Consider the following 17,144-nt stretch of genomic DNA (forward strand, 5'->3'; position numbering starts at 1 on the left):
TTGAACTATGTATTAAAATTAATAAGTTAAATAAATGACACGCGCAAACGCATTAGACTTTTCCCCTTAAAGTGAATCTGAACCCAAGATGGCTGACACTTGTTGGTCTCGATAATTGTAAGCGATAATTTCGGAAAGTTTTGGTTATTTCGTCGAACTTTTTTTTTATTTTGATCGATATGTTAGTGATGTTCTTGTGCGGCGCTTAATTTTTGCGGAAAATCGTAGGCAGTAATGTTATTTAGTGAAATATTTGGAAATGACTGCTTCCGTGGACATTCATTATTTACTATTTTGTGGTGTAAATATTGGATTATTGTAGATAGAAATGGATAATTTCTCTGCACAAACTGATAGGTGAGAAAAAATCAGTCATTTAGTTTTGTTTTAATGATTGATGGTCAATAACAAAACGAAGGGCAGTGAATGTAGTTACACTTACGTCACCGTATTATTTCTTACCTGTCATCTAAATTTAAAGAAAACAACAAATAGTCGTATGTCTAGGATTGACCCGCCTTATTGTATTGTTTGGGTAGATTCTATAAAGTCAACTAGAAATAAGTTTTCTAGTTACTTCTACTATCCTTTTTATCTACCCAATCTTTTGTTATGAAATGATTTGATTATTCATCAATGAAAACAGTTTTTGGCACATATACTTGTACATAGTTCATACAAATAGAATAGCTATCTTTAAATATAAAATAAAATTTATTAGCAAAGTATTTTTGTAGTTAAGTAGGCGTTCTTTATGCTGGTTTGTACATGACTTTATGTATATATGCCTAATTAATGATTAAATATCTATTTTTATTTCTTTTTAACTATTGCAAATGTTAAGTCACTATGTGCTTACATCTGGAATTATCATTTTTATTGTGATGATTCGGAATATTTAGTGCAGGTATTACTCAAAGAATTGTTTTCATTTCAATAATTTTTGATTGCCTCTATTTTTAATAGACTTATGTTTAAAAACTTGAAAAACCAAAACTCTTAGAATTACATCATTTATAAAACACTTAACATGATTGTGTACACATTTTTGCATATAGGAAAAAATAGGTCAACTTTGTAAATGTTTTGTTGATAATTATATTGATCATGATGTAACATTACTATCAGAGTGGAATGAAACCTTTGTCTACATAAGCAATGTTTATACAATTATTAAAATCTTCAAAGTAATTTAGAAAAAGAGAGAGATAAACTTTATTATCCTTAGAAAATTTTACAATTTTATGGACAAAGCGACACAATTTTATATTAGATAATATAAAATAACAATTTGGCTTAACAATAATAATGATAATGCATATAATATCTTACTTCATACTAAAATGAATTTTGCCAGTATATTGAATATATGGTAAATTCTAGAAACCCGCCACAGAATAATAGGGTCTTTCAAGGAGAAATTTCTCTGTCAATTTTTGGTAGCTGATTGAATAATTTTTTGTTACTGAGGTGATGGAATTCTTTAACAGATCAGAAGTGTGTATAGTTAAGTAAATGTCCAAATTGTTTCTTCTAATAGGTTAGCTATTAATGGGTTCTCAGCTGAGTTGTGAAAGTGTTTTTGAACCATAAAACGGATTCTAATATGAAAAGACCGGGGAGAGTAATATTTAGTTTCTTTTAAATAGAATGCGTTCTTCTACTCAAACTCACAATATCATGTTATATGTTATATACATATCCATATTGATATTAACTTCAATGAAAATGAATTTATTTGACCATACTATATATTATATATATATATATATATATATATATATATATATATATATATATATCAACGATAAAACGATAAAAAAAATAGAACTGCATGGAAGATCCATAAAACATAAATTCAATTATAAAGATTCAAAAATCCTTGAAACGGAATCTAATACACAACAAAGGGCATTTTTAAAAATGGTTCACGTTCATAAAACAAAAAAGCTATAAATGATAAAAAGATCTAAATAATTTGAGTAAAATTTATATTTATATATATATATTTATATGTATGTATGTATTTTATATATATATATTTATATATATTTATATATATATATATATATATATATAGAGAGAGAGAGAGAGAGAGAGAGAGAGAGAGATTTGATTTCAACAGTAACATGTTAAATTTTTACTTTAATGCCATAAATACAGTATTTTTAATGGCTCCTTTAATAGTATCATTAACACAGTCTTTGGTATTTTAGATCTCCGACTGGGCGTTACTGTTGACAATTCAGTACTTTGTTCTCTTTTTATTTGTGTCAAACTTCGAATACTAATCTTCTATGAAATTTGTTCAAGATGGTAGATATACCAATTTCTCTGTTGAAATTTTCCAAGAATTCGGTACATATTTGAACATTTTCCATTATTCTATTTCCAAGCAATTTTCTAGCTTTCAAATTAAAACTCTATCTTGATAATTAATTAATTTTTTTAATAGTTACTTAATTGATGATTTCTCGTAGACGGTTGATAGGTATTGTATTTGACAGATAGACAATAGAAATTATTTAGTTTAATCGCTAGTGCTTGATTCCTTAGAATGTTAGCTTTGTAGTGTGAGCAGGTGTTTTGATGTGTTTCATTAAGGCATTTCTTAGACACTTGTTTTATGTGACCTGTAGTCACTTAGAAATGTATTAAAGCAGGATTCGAAAATAGGTGTTATCTAAATCATAATTGTTCATATTATTTGTTTATGTACTATTAAATAATCTATATTTCGTTTAGATTTTCCGTTATATTCTTTTTTATATTTAGTTTAGTAGTAAGTTTATTTCTATAGATATATGGTTTGTCTTAAATATTCTTCAGTATATACAAAATAGGTATTATCAGTAAATTTTTCATAGAGTTTGTTAGGAAATCGTAAACCATTAGTAAGTAGAGGACTTACCTTTGCGGATCTACAACCTTTTTGTATTCAGTCCATTTGTTTCGTCACTTATTCCAGAACAAAATTATCTGTTTTGATAGTAAGTTGGAATATTCATTTTTATAAATTTATACAATGGTCCCTTATGCTATTAATATAAACAACTTTATTTCTCTAAATTTATCCTGTATATTATTTGGTTAATCAGGGCTCTCTGAACTCATTCATTCCATTCCAAGTATTATTTTGTTTTTATACAAAGTTGTGTATGAAATGGAACAACTATCCAAATAACAAGATGATTGTTAATAGGAATAATTTTAATTGGTTTGAATTATTTTGTTGGTTTTAAGTTGATTCTGTTAATTAAGTCTTTCAATGGTTTCTATAGATGATTACTTGCTAGTAAATATGTTCAGTATAAATGTCACCAAGGTTTCTATAGATTTGTTTGCTACTTCCATTGTAACCAGATATCTTGAAAATATTTCTTAGAGCCTCACTCTGTATAATTCGTGTTTATTATCGTTTTTGTAGTTTATCCTTTGGTAGCTTATATTCTGGAAGTCATTATGTATTAACAAACTTGCTTATTATATCCTGTTGTATGTTATTATTAAAATTACTTGAATGCTTTTTCAAACTGATCTGTTGTATCTTATTCATAATGTAAGTTTTACTTATTGACTACATTGACTAACTGAATTCACTGAGAAAGAAGGTATTAGTTCCATTAACATATTTACTTGGACATTAAACTGATTTATTGTGTAATTTGTTTAATTATTTTAACAGAATAGAAAGTTATTTGAACATTTACAAACATAATTATATATCTCTTTATTATACAAAATTTAATCTTGTTAAAATCATACTTGTTTTGTTTATTGAGCTTTTATTAATTATTGCTGTTTTATCTGAAGTTTGTATCTATAATGGATCACACTCTAAAATATAATCATAGTACAATTGGAGGCGTTGATATTCATATTTTATGTAGGACACATAAAAGAAAGGTGTTTTTCACTCATCAGAGTTCTAAAACATCAATTAATATTAACATTTTCAATATATGTTTTACAAAACTACTATTTATTAGTTTAGTTTTGAGGTTTGATTTCATAAATCAAAAGTAGTACTTTGGAGACTGTATATAAACAGCCTTGAATTTAATTTTCCAATGGTATGTACTTAAGGATTTGTTTTCTAAAAATTCAAATGTTGAATCATATAATCTAGGGAACCGAATCAAAAAGTAGAGTACATGAGGTTAGCTAATTTCTTTGCAGTAATTTTATTGTTTCACAGACAAGTTATAAAGGCAGAACATTCATATTCACTGCCTAACCTTATGTAATAAATTTGTTGTAAAAAATGAAAATATTTATTTTGATTTAAACTGTCATTGATCTCAAGTTAACAAATAACTAGTTTTTTTAATGTTTTAGTTATTCTTTTCTTATGCAATATGGAATTAACTACTTTTTGATTATTTCTTGATCAATATAAAACTGTAAATTTAGTTTTCTAATAGACATAAAATAGGAAAAAAATACAATTGTTTTAGGATAGTTTGAAGCAAAGTGATGGAATAAAAACAAATAATACATGGCAATTATAATAACAAAAATTGAGGAATTTTTGTACAATTCACTATATAACAAAACATAGATCTACTTGACATATATCTCATTAACTGTTCCTATCCATTTTGATCTAAATTGTATCAGCCTGTTTTCGAATTTTTCTTTGATATTTCGGAAAACTTCACCAGGATACTGTAATTCGCCTATTAAGTTTATCAATATCATCAGGTTGTTTTTTTGTAAACAACGAATTCAAGATGTCCTTAAATAAACAAATTTTAAGGAAGTTGAACGCTTCCACACTTCAATAGCTTGAAGCCAATTATCTATCAATTAATTGCTTAATATGTCATGTGACTACCTAAGAAAAACACAAACGTTTTTACCAAAAATCGATTTTATTCATCAATGTAATTTCCTTTAAAAGCAATACAGGCAATAGACTTCAGATTCAGCAATTTCTTCTCCATTTTAGCTGATTCCTTATTGACGAGCATTTTTTTTTGAGATCAGCGAATAGCCAGCAGTTACCAGATCGGGACTATACGGTGGTAGAGGAAGCAATTTGAAGTGTAATTCATTCAATTTAACCATCGTTGGTGAAACAGTGTTTTTTTTTGAGATATGAGGCCATTTTTCCTTGTTTTTTCCATTCAAAGATCCAACAACCCTATGCGCATCCCAAAATAATGAATCCATAACTTTCCCAGATAACTGTTGTGCCTTTGGATGCTTGGGACGTGGTTCCGGTTCCAGCTGCAGTCCACTCAGATGATGATCTTTTCGATTCCGAAGTGAAGTGATGGATCCATGTTTCATCCATTGTCACATATCGACGCAAAAAATCTTATTTATTACGTGGCCAAACACTGAATCATTAACAGGTTGCTGTTTGAAAAAAGCTTTCGTATGGACAATTTGTGGATTTATTTGATGTTTTCTGGAATAACCACCTCAATTGGACGACCAGAACGTTCACCATCATTGGTGTCTGCACGACCACGTTAAAATTCAGCAAACCAATAACAAATGGTTCTTTTTGATGGAGCAGAGTCCAGTTAACACTTCTGAGGCCATTGCTGAGCTTGTTCAGTTTAGTATTTTTTTTTTCATCAAGAAGCAATGATAAATTAACACAAGAAATTGTTTTGAAAATAACAAAAGTAGCTTCACTTGAATGGCTACCACTTTTCTTTGACTAATCGAAATGTCATGAAATTTCACACATAGTATTTTAAAAGTTAGTTCTGGAGATTTGGGGACCGCACAACCATCGTGTTGTAAGATCATGTCACGATGAATGGCTTAGGGTATGTCTTCTAATGGAAGCGGTAATTCGTTTTTTGAAAAGTCTAAATATCTTTTTCCATGATCTGTCTCATTAAATCAAATAGCTCAATTATGTTTCCGTCTAGAATCCAGCATCATACATATTCAGACCAACGAGCCTGATGTTGGATCTCCTTCATACAATGGAGGTTCTACAATTTAGTCTCATCTATCCAAAAAAAAAACAAGGAAGTATTTCAGGATTATGATCTGATTCACATTGCTAACTAAATTGCTTGCAATTTATATATTTTGTATTGCTGGTTAAAAGCAGACTAAGCCTTCAGGCATTTTTTCACAATAATGTTCCCACTCCCCCCCTCCCACCGATTATTTGATGAGATAGACTAAAACTTGTGAAATGAAAAATAAGCCCCGAAATTATAGACATTATAAAAATAATTACCATGGGTTTGTCGGGGCCACTTTTGTCAATGGCCACTTCAATCACTTGATATGTGCATCTTGGATCTTCTTCGATCATACATCTCACTCTCTCAATGTTTCCATCAGTGACAGAAGCACAGGGCCTACCTGCGCGTGTATTATCATCAAAGGATATTCGCCCTCTTCGCTTTATCAGCGAAACACAGAATCTCGTGATCTCATCACCAAATGCACGTTGAAACCGGTAAACACTTAGTTATTTACTTAAATTCAGGTCAATACTGCTCAACTCAAGGTTGTCAGGTCAATACCGACAACTTTATAAGTAGATATGTATAAACATTTTAAGAGAAGATTATGGGAAAATTTTAAATTAAAATAAATAAAAAAATAGATCGAAATGTAAATAGTGGAAACATTGGAGAATTAAATCTAATATAAAGCCAAAAAAGAAGTTTCAGATTTGAGAGAATTTACACTGGCAATTAAAAAGAATTAAGTAACCGGTATAAAAACACTAAACTAATAACCAGACAACAGTATTGATATGAACATAAGTAAAATCAAAAAGAAACGTTTTTTAAAAACAAGCTTCTATTATTTGTTAATAAAATTAACTAAAACGTTCAAAATAAACCAACTCTAATAAGAAATATAACACTTTAGTTCATTGTAATCTTTAACGATAATTGAGCTTCTTCATCTACGACAATATAATTCCATGTCGTACATAATTATATATTTTTAACACTAAAATGGGTTACATTTGGGATGAAATTAATAACATTTAGCACCTTTTTCCTTTTGCTATCACAATTTAACAAGTTTATATTCATATAGGTAGGAGATCAATTCAATGAAAATATCCCAACACCGGGAGGAATTAGACAGGGTGACAGTCTAAGTCCCTTTTTGTTTAATCTCCTCATGGATAAAATTATAAACAAAGTAACATGTCTCAACCTCGAATACAGAATGGGCAACAAAATATTTGGTTTGGTATACGTAGCATACCATACCAACGCATGATGCAGCAATCATCGCCGAATCAGAAAACGACCTACAGAGACAACTCTTCCAGTTCTTCTTGGTAAACCGCCAACTCAATATGAACATTTTTATTAGCAAAACCAAATGTATGACAATCGCGAAGGATCCGCTCAGATGTAAGCTGGTGGTGGAGGACAATCCCATAGAACAAGTGATGCAATTCAGATATCTGGGGTCAGATATCTGGGCATAGACATATCAAGTACCCACGACCCAGCTAAAGACCTAAGAAGCCAAATTAACAAAGCATCCGCACTATCAGGATACCTACGAGATATAGTCTGGTCCAACCCGTACATGCGCAAAGATAGCAAAATTAGAATCTACAAGACTTGTATCAGACCCATCATGACGTACGGAAAGGAAGTCCGAGAGGACACCAACAAGACGAAACAAATGCTGAGGGTGGCCGAGATGAAAACACTGAGAACAATAGTGGGGAAAACAAGAAGAGACAGAGCAAGAAACACATATGTCAAAGAGCAGTGGGGGATACAAGACATTGTAAGATGGGGAAGATAACGTAAGAGGCAGTGGTACAACCATGTAAGACGGATGGACGAGAACAGACTTCCGAGAATAGTCATAGAAAACAACCAGCCCGGCTCAAGGCATACCGGGAGACCACCTAAAACGTGGAAAGATAGTTGACAATCCACCTCTTAGGAAAAGATGCAGAGGCAGCTTCAGAATTAACAGATCGACAGATCTCCTAGAAGTAGAAAAAGAAGAAGATATTCATAAAACTGGGAGTATAATAAAAACGGAAAGATTTAATAGTTAAGGTATAATGTTTTAGCGTTTAAAATATAATTACGTACGATATGGAATTATTTTATATTGTCGCAGATGAAGAAGCGTAATTATCGTTAAAGGTTACAATGAACTTATAAAATGTTATATTTCTTATTAGTTACTTTATTTTTAACTTTTTAGCTCATTTTATTAACAAATAATAAATGCTTGTTTTTAGGAAAGGTTTTTTTTCTTCAATTTTATTTTGAACTTTTTAGTATTTTTAATTCGAACTACGATGTAGTTCGTAGCACGTTGCAGTGTTGGTCGATGGTATATCGCTATCGTATAGATGAGCACGTGTCTGTATTATGACCATATGATTTCGGTGATGTTACCTATTGCTCCATTCACAAGTCCCTTAGCAACGTCCACGTTAGACCTCAACACATATTTTTAGTTTTTTTTTTGTTAATGTCCGACTGTATTATATTATTAATATCAATCTGATCATTGTTTTTTGTTCCATCAATTAATTGATCTTGGGCTGTTATTTTGTGTATTCTTATTCCTGAATCGTTCGAGAACGGCTACATTATGTTTATTGACCTGCTGATTCGTTGGGTAAATACATAGAGCTTTTTCAATTGAGAACTCTCTAGAGCTATTTGAAGATACTTTCTGCCTAAGATCAAAAAAGTGTTTCGGTATTCATCTCACCTACTCTTAAAGCGTTCAATATATTCACAAACTTGTCGCAACCTTATTATCTCATGTTTTTTATTAACTCTATTAAAGAGAATAAGCGCCACAAATGTTTTGCTGGAACCATTCTTATTGGTTTATTGAATACTTGGATCCTCGTATTGGAGGTAGTTGCATCACTATTCTTAAGTTGTTTTAATCTGGAGTCGATCATGCAAAGCAATCATACGGGATCATGGATATTGCGTCAATAAATAGAAATTGTATATCTTTCTACTGTAACCGCATGAATATGAGAAAATTTACCGTCAGTATGGGCATTTGGGATATTTTTACACAGGAAACTTTATGGCATTATGAAGTGTATAGCCTCCAGCAATTTAAATGTTTCACCAGTTCCCGCATTCCCTGTAATGAAGAGCGTTAGTCTGTTGTAGTTTCCTTGAATATTTCGTATCACAAATTGAAAGACTTCTACCTGATCAGTATTCATAGGTCTGCAAGACGTATTGAACTCATTATCAGCCATACATTGTTCAGGTGCTTCCATTTCATCATTGGGTTCGTCGTTAGGTTATAGATTTTCTTCGAAATGCATGAACTTGGTTAAAAGCATTTTTTAGCTGTCGGTATCGTTCTCTAAACAGTTGCATACGCTCGTTGGTTTGGCGGAGGCATTTTTCTTTTACTAGGAATGCTTCCTGGGCGGAGTCGTGTTCTTTCAGTAGCTCACATTCATTACGATACGGAATTTATTGTAGCAAAAGACTAAAATAATAGTTCTCGGAGTCTGTTACTGCTACAAAATATGGAACTCGTACCGTAACTCGTAACGATTCTAGCAAACTCATATTAATTAAGTCGAATTATGGGTGGTTATGTGGACATTTTCTGTACTTGTCAAATATATTATTACAATATCCCGTTGCTTGTTAACTATCACCAAATTTCAATACTCGGTAACCGACATCGGGCTTGCGAGTGTTTGAGAAAATACATTTTCTTGAGCTCGCTTAGATTTAGATGACACAGTCTAAATGCGGACTCACAAGCAGAGATTTGTCGTTCTTGCATAATTCGCATACAAACCTTAAAAGAGTTATCGGGATGTGTCATTTTCTTCACGTTGTATTTGTCGCACTGCTTGGGCTATTCTTGAATCTAATGCGGTTGGTTCAGAGATATACTTTGCAACATAATATGCTACTGCTTCATTTGAGCCACATGGTTCCAAATATATTCCAATTACAAACCCAAATTATGTAAGTTTATAATTATTAACCCATCTGGCATTTACATCAGTTTAATCAAGTTAATCCGAGTTTGGTCGGATTCTTGTCTTGTAAAATCGAACCGGCAAGTGTTGGTATTATTCTTTTGACATGTATGGCTATGCCGGTGAATTTGATTTTTTTTAACCAAATCATAAAGATCAGTATTATCTGGTGGCAATTAGCAGGATATAACTTGGTCAAGGAGACGAATGCCTTCTTCATTTTTAAAAGATGGGTCATTTTCGATACACATTACCATATGTGGACTCCCGCGATTCTGATATTTAATGCGCCACCAGAAATCTTTCATTTGTCCGCCGGGTACTTCGGGATTCGAGATGTAATTCAATTAATGTCTGTACATCAATTAAATTAAGGCTGGTAGAATCTTCTGGTCTCCTGTCAGCAATCAAAAGTGCCTCTCATGTCAATTCAATTCAAATCGTTGCAGCTGAAAGTTACGTACAATTTTTATCAATATTACCAATCCGTTCAGTCAACCCGGAGTAATTTATGTTTAAAGGAAAATGCTTAAAATTTACAAATTTCTTAGGATATTTCGTAATACGAAAAAGATATCGACATGCGGTTTTCCTTATTCTGTTGCTAATTTGGTCTACTTTTATTTTCCTTAATTAAAACTGCATGTTTCCATTCAACATTTTTCAAGGATAGCTAGATTTAAAAAATAAATAAATAGTGCCGTCTAGCGTATACGTTACTCATTAGGTTATTTCGAAATTATAACTCTAACATTGGTAGTTATGAGCTCTCTTCAAAAAGACTAAGTGTGCATAGATAGGTTAAGTAGAACTGGACTTACAGGCGTTTTTTTATAATAAAGTTCCCGCTTCCCCCCATCTCTTATTTGAAGACATAGACTAAAACTTGTAAAATCAAATATACGCCGAATTTCTTGAAGAATACGATAATCAAAGTTTAAATGCATCTTAATTAGGCAAAATTCGTAAATTATTCATTTTATAATTTTTTGTATTTAATTACGCCCTCTAGCGGTGGACCTACAACTCTGTAAATAATTTCCAGGTTTTTCTCGAAGTCACTTTTGTTTTTTTCCCGAAGCTGTACTATAAACGGTTCCCGAGATATGGCCGAGAGCCAATCTTATTGGGACATTCAATCACGCATGCTTTGCCATTATTAGCTCTAGCCCCTTTTGCTTTAACTAAATCGAAATGCCTTATTTCTAAATAACCGTCTTCTTTGATTTAGATACCTGTAGGATTTTCCGCATTCAATAATCGCAGTTTGACATACTCGTACAGTGAATCTCTTTCTATCATGTTTTGATTAAGAGTGTTTATGCTCCACTGTTGAGATGGAGTGATAGATACTCTTATAATATTACTCATTGCCATAGCACATCATTGGACGCCTGCATAGCCCGATGTAAAAAATTCAACATTTCCTTGATGCCATGATGCTTCTAAAATATGAGAAACGTTATTACTTTGTACTGAATATTTTGGAACGCGCTTTGAACAGTATTTTGCGCTGTAGAACAAGCGTTGTTGTCTATAATGACATCATTTTAGAAGGGATTGTAAGTCACCAACCCTGTCAAAGCCTCGAACACATTATCGTGAGACACTGAAAACTCACGAGTAATATTTAAATTCTCCAGATGCTCTGTAACAATCACAATTCCACAGTTATCTACAGATCTAGGCAACATATGTGGCAGTTTTTCGGTAACCTCGAAAAAATCTTGAGCAAAACAATTGGTCACGAAATTCATAGTGTCCAAATAAGCCGTCAAACTTCACAATTATTAAAAACTGTATTATTCGAGAAAGAAAGCTCTTTTCAGTTTGCGACAATCGAAGTATAATGTGAGGTATATACCCAGGTTCCATGTTGTTCCAATATGCTTAAGAAGGAGGTACGGACCTGTTACTTTTACTAACATATCGTTACATCGGAACCACAGCATCAATTATCCTTTATTCTCGCCTAATTCTCGTAGAAGACAAGTAGGCGTTATTAAAGTACTCAACTCAACTTTTTCTGCCGTAGATTCTGTGCTGTCACAATACGTTCCTCTGCTGTTCGTGTTAACTGACTTGCTTGCCTGAGCATTCTGTTCCTTTCGAGTCTGGTCAAGTGTCCTTCATGTAATTCACTTTTTCTTCTCTCTTGTGTACGTATTCTATCGGTATCTTGCCTACTCTTGCGTTGTTCTAACAATTCATTTTCTCTATGTTTAGATACTGCTAAACTTATTTTTTCCAATTAGCAAGAAGTTGCTGAGATGGTCGAAATGAATTACTTCTGCGTAAACGTGGTTGACTGATCAAGGTCACGATATGAAGGAGTAACAATCCCGTCAGTTGCTCAGGAGGGTAGAGAGATGGAGAAATATCTCATATGGGAGAAAAACTGACAAAATGTCCAATTGTATACAATAAATAACAGTTCAAATACCTTCCATAATGTAGTAAATGTAGATGAATTGAAGTATGTAAAGTTAGTAAATTTAAAATAACTTTAGACTCAAGCATTACTGAAAATTTTCATGTAGTAAATAATGTAGTAAATATAACCTAAAACAATTATTAATAAATTTATCCTGATGCATTTAGAATATTTCGGGGGCACATTTTCATATACACCTCTGTCCTGCATAGTTCACAGGAACAGCTTCAATTTTACCTACCGTTGTGGTAAATAATATATGAAATATCAAGACTTTTCAAATAAAGCATATTTATGTTACTTACGGTATTCTAAAACCACAAAATTTATTACGTTTGATAGGTATATGCATGTAAATTTTTACGAATTAGTGAATATTTTCATAATTAGATTTATAAGAAAATGATGTTTGTTTCAATTATTTTATCTATTTATTGTTTTTTGTTTCAGTAGCCCCTCGCCGTGTATGAACGGTTCTATGAGGCGGCCGTCTCCGAGTCCAAGCACACCGGTTTCGGGGGCAGTGGGACGGCCTGCCTCTCTCATGGATCAATCCCAAAACCAACAGCATGTGGTGCGCGTCTTCGTTATCCGCGATGAACATGGTTACGGGATGAAGGTTTCTGGTGATAATCCTGTTTATGTACAGAGTGTTAAAGAGGGTGAGTTGCCAAGAAAATTAGATTTGATTAAAAGAAAAATATATTAAAAGTTTCAAACTATGTGGTATATACTCTATTAGGAGAAATCCTCGTTAGAACAAGTGAAAACATTCCAGATGTAAGCCATGATTTTTTAAAATTATGTCTGTCGGGACAAAATCAATTGCTCTGGACAAAATTTGACAAAATCAATTAAATGCAAATAGTATTTACAAAACTATTATATCGTGTGTCGCTGTCAACAAAAATGTAAACAACTATAAAACATTTTCAACATATTCAACATTTGCCATAATAAACGACTTAGTAAGTGACAAAGCTAATAATTAAGTGGAATATTTAATTAAAATATTTTTAGAAAATAATAGAGCAGACTTCTAATGACACTATAATAGGATTCATAATTTTACTAGCAAAAATTGGCGATTGAATAAAATTTTTTCCACTGTTATATAATCAATAATAACCGTTAATCACGGCAGTGATAATTACGGCTGTCAAATTATATATTTAACTTTCGAAAATTTATTTTTAAAAATTTTATTAACACAGAAACACAAATTACAATGTTACAAATGAACGAACTCTATTAATTTCAAACGATTGAATTAACAAGATTAATTTTTAGAATATTCTAGATTTTTCTTCATGTAACTCCCCCATCCCTAAGATTTTTTAGATCCTGTTTTCTTCAGCTCCTCTTCTTTCTTTAGATTCATATTCTTCATTTTTTCACTTTTCGGATTTCTTCAAATTTGTCCTTTAAATTTTCGAATTAACTAAAATTTTGAAATGATTACACAAATTATTACTATTGACGAAAATAGTCCAATTGACTATGGCTTTGTGGATTTTGTATTTCATGAATCGGTTTTATATTTTTTGCAATTTTATCTATTTCATAAAGTTTTTCAAAATATATTTTACATAAATTCGGAGTTTGTATCTAATTTTGGTACGATTATTGATTTTCCTATTTTAATCTATGTATTAGTTGAGAAAATCTCGTTTTCTATTTAAATACTACAATTCTTTGGAATTTTAATAATTGATGGATGTTTTATTTCTAAATAATGGTCCGAAACACATTTGGATAACACTTTAGTTTCTAAATTTGAAATTACTAAAACTTCACTGTGTCACTTGTTCTATTATAGTTTCTTGAAGATTCACATCACTAACGAAACAGTTTCTAGGAAAACGGCCATTTAAGAGTTCTATAGTATTTAAGTATATTATAATATATATTCAAATTTTTCTTTGCAGTAATATCTTTCTTCCAAAACGGGACATTCTTCTTTAATTAAAATTACTTCTTCTGGATTCTTGGCCAAATAAAGTTGAAGAGGAATAAATATTTTTTGGTTTTGCATAACGGGATATAAGTGCAAAAATTCAGAGGCTTGGGATTTTAATATTGGAACTTGGGTGGCAAATATTTTCTTGGATTTGGAAAATGTTACTTGTGAGCCCAGAAATAGATAATATGTTAGAATATTATTACATTTTGGAATCTGTTTTTCTTTATAAATAGTTTTTAAATATTTTATCATTTCTAAAATTTCTTGACTAGAGATTACTGAAGTATTGATTGTATTTAATTTAAAAAAGGTTATTGCGTTTTCAATATTATCAATTAATGTAATTAAATTTTGACAATCCAGATTAATTTGTGAAATTGTACTATAAAATAATAATAATAATAATAAAATCTAATGAAATTGTTTGAAGTTATTATTTTATTTTCTAATGATATGTGAAATTTTTCTAAATTATTCTGAAGTTTTTGTTGGTTGTTCCATAAAGTTGTTATTGGTTTATTGTAATGATCAATCAATTTTTTATGTAATGATATTTGTAGATTTACTCGATGAATTATTTGCTTTTGATATTGCTGTAGAACATTTATTGCGTTATCATATCTTTCTTCATCATCTGAATCGAAAGTTCTAAAAAGCCATTTATCTATTTTTCGTATAGCATTTATTAAACCTCTTTTTGATCTAATATGTGGATAAATATTTTCTAATTTTCTATCTAATTTCTATTTGTTAATCAATATCTTTTAAATCTATATAATATATAAAAGTATGTTTAGTGTATATAAGGTTACATGATCCTAAATTAATTGGTAACAAATAATTATTTATCTGCGTAATTTCTATATCTTCAGTTTCAATCTTCTGATAAATCATGAGAAGTATTATCAACGTTGCCGGCTTCATATTTCAGTTCTAATTATATTTTTATAAATTACTTTATTTGTTTCTAATTGTATATCAGAGTCTTCTGTAATTTCACCTTTTTTCAATTTAGGTAATTTTGTATCTCTAAATTTGGTTCTGATATATGCTATTTCTTGATTTGTATATGAGGGTGGATCAGTTCTGTTTTCGTTTCTTATATTAATTATTATTTCTTTTACTTTAGCGTTTTTTCTTTAAGTATCATATTGTTTATTTTGAACATCTAAAATGTTCAATTAAACTATAATAATATCTTTCGACAGGTGAATTAGAATTACTGTTTTTTGTTGTTATATAATGTAATTCAATTTTATGCAATTTACAAATGTCTTGCAAGTCATTGCTCTTGAACTCTGAGCCAAAATCAGCTGTTATCTTATAAGGTAAGCCGTGATGATTAATGTAATTTGGTAGGTTGTCTACAACTGAAACTCCGTTTACACTTGAAATAGGATATGCATTTTCATGTTATTGCTAAATATAAATGATTTGCTATCTTTAAAATATTGATATGTTAAATTAAATTCAACTACTGGAGGGTTTTTCTCATTTATTTATTTAGCACACTTCACAATTATTAACAAAATTTTCTGCCTCTTCTGAACCAATATTGTTTCTTTTTTATTGAGCTAATTAAAAGTTTCATTTTTATTACACTGACTATAATTTATCTAATACTACACTATAATACTATAATAATAAATAACACCGGCTATTTCCTTCGAAAAATTTAAGCCAACCAAAAAGCTGTAATATTTTATGTTTACCTAGCAACGATCAAATTTCAGCGATAATACTGCACTAGTGCAAATTATCGATAATTCGCACTAGTGCCAAATTTTCGTCTAGGATTAATAAACATCATTTGGTTTTAATTTTATATTTTAAGAAAAGGAACAATTATTGAAAATGCAATTAGAATATACAACTTTACTGGAGGCCGACGATGGTGTTTCTATGCTGCTTCCACCACTTCTTATTGTTACTTCGCTACTGTCATTTCGCATTTTTTGTACAATTTCCTCGTGGTGTTCACTATTTACTTCGAGGTAACTCTTTATCGAGGCCTGATTTGAGTGTCCGGTAACCTTCATAATTTGATTTTCTGAAACCCCAACCTTGGCAAGCTGAGTAACTGCCGCAGCACGGTTCGAGTGATTTGTCACTTTTATTCTTTTCGTGTCAATTCCTATAGCTTCCGCTGCATCTCTTGTCCACTTTGAAATTTCATTTCGTCCTACTGAACAATTTTTAAAAAAACCTTTTGATGTTTCTTTCATCCATGATGGGTTTACAGTTAAGAAAAGACGATCGACCGTAATATGTTTTCCTCTTTTTTATTTCAACATTTTAAAAAGCCTGCAAAATTATAATGATAGATTGTTTGATATCATGCTTTACATTAAATACCTTATTGGGCATTTATCAGGCTCGGTGGTGTTTTGGACTAACCATCTTTTTTCTGTTAACCTATGACTCCCTCCTTGCGCTGTCTTAGAAAAAATAGGATTATAAGCTATGCGTCCTGTAGGGTTGCCGTAGTTGTCAAATTCTTCTTCAAAGTAACTCAAAAGGCAATTACATGCTTCTCCTCCTCTCCACGCCAGTTCATATGAAGCAATATGAAAGAACTTGCGTTGAAGTCCGTCCGGAGTCGACTCGTCCCAAATGGCACACATTTTATCAATATCTTGTCCTGATAAGCTAGATGCACTTGTTTTTCTTTTTTCAGGACACTTTTGCAACTGCTTCTTTTTTGCGTCTCTCGCAGTTCTGGCGCATTCAAACGTTACATCTTTAAAAGGATCGAAAATAATGTTAAACTCTTCATAACATTTTTGTTG

The 17,144-nt window shown here is 31.2% G+C and overlaps 1 protein-coding gene across 5 annotated transcripts in view; it reads left to right on the plus strand.

Moving 5' to 3' along the window:
• Window positions 1–62: 62 nt before the first annotated feature.
• The window catches only part of LOC130890798 (rho guanine nucleotide exchange factor 12), a 234,869-nt gene continuing 217,787 nt past the window's right edge, over window positions 63–17,144 (plus strand). For 2 of the 5 annotated variants that reach the window (XM_057795119.1, XM_057795122.1), the window contains exons 1-2: window positions 63–357; window positions 12,843–13,054. In XM_057795119.1, the coding sequence (XP_057651102.1) occupies window positions 329–357; window positions 12,843–13,054 (241 nt within the window). In that variant the 5' untranslated portion in view covers window positions 63–328. Of the gene's footprint in view, window positions 358–891; window positions 908–12,842; window positions 13,055–17,144 lie in introns of those variants that run through there. The other 3 variants (XM_057795120.1, XM_057795123.1, XM_057795121.1) reach the window with 3 other exon arrangements.

The sequence above is a fragment of the Diorhabda carinulata genome, chromosome 2, assembly GCF_026250575.1.
Source record: "Diorhabda carinulata isolate Delta chromosome 2, icDioCari1.1, whole genome shotgun sequence".
NCBI lineage: Eukaryota > Metazoa > Arthropoda > Insecta > Coleoptera > Chrysomelidae > Diorhabda > Diorhabda carinulata.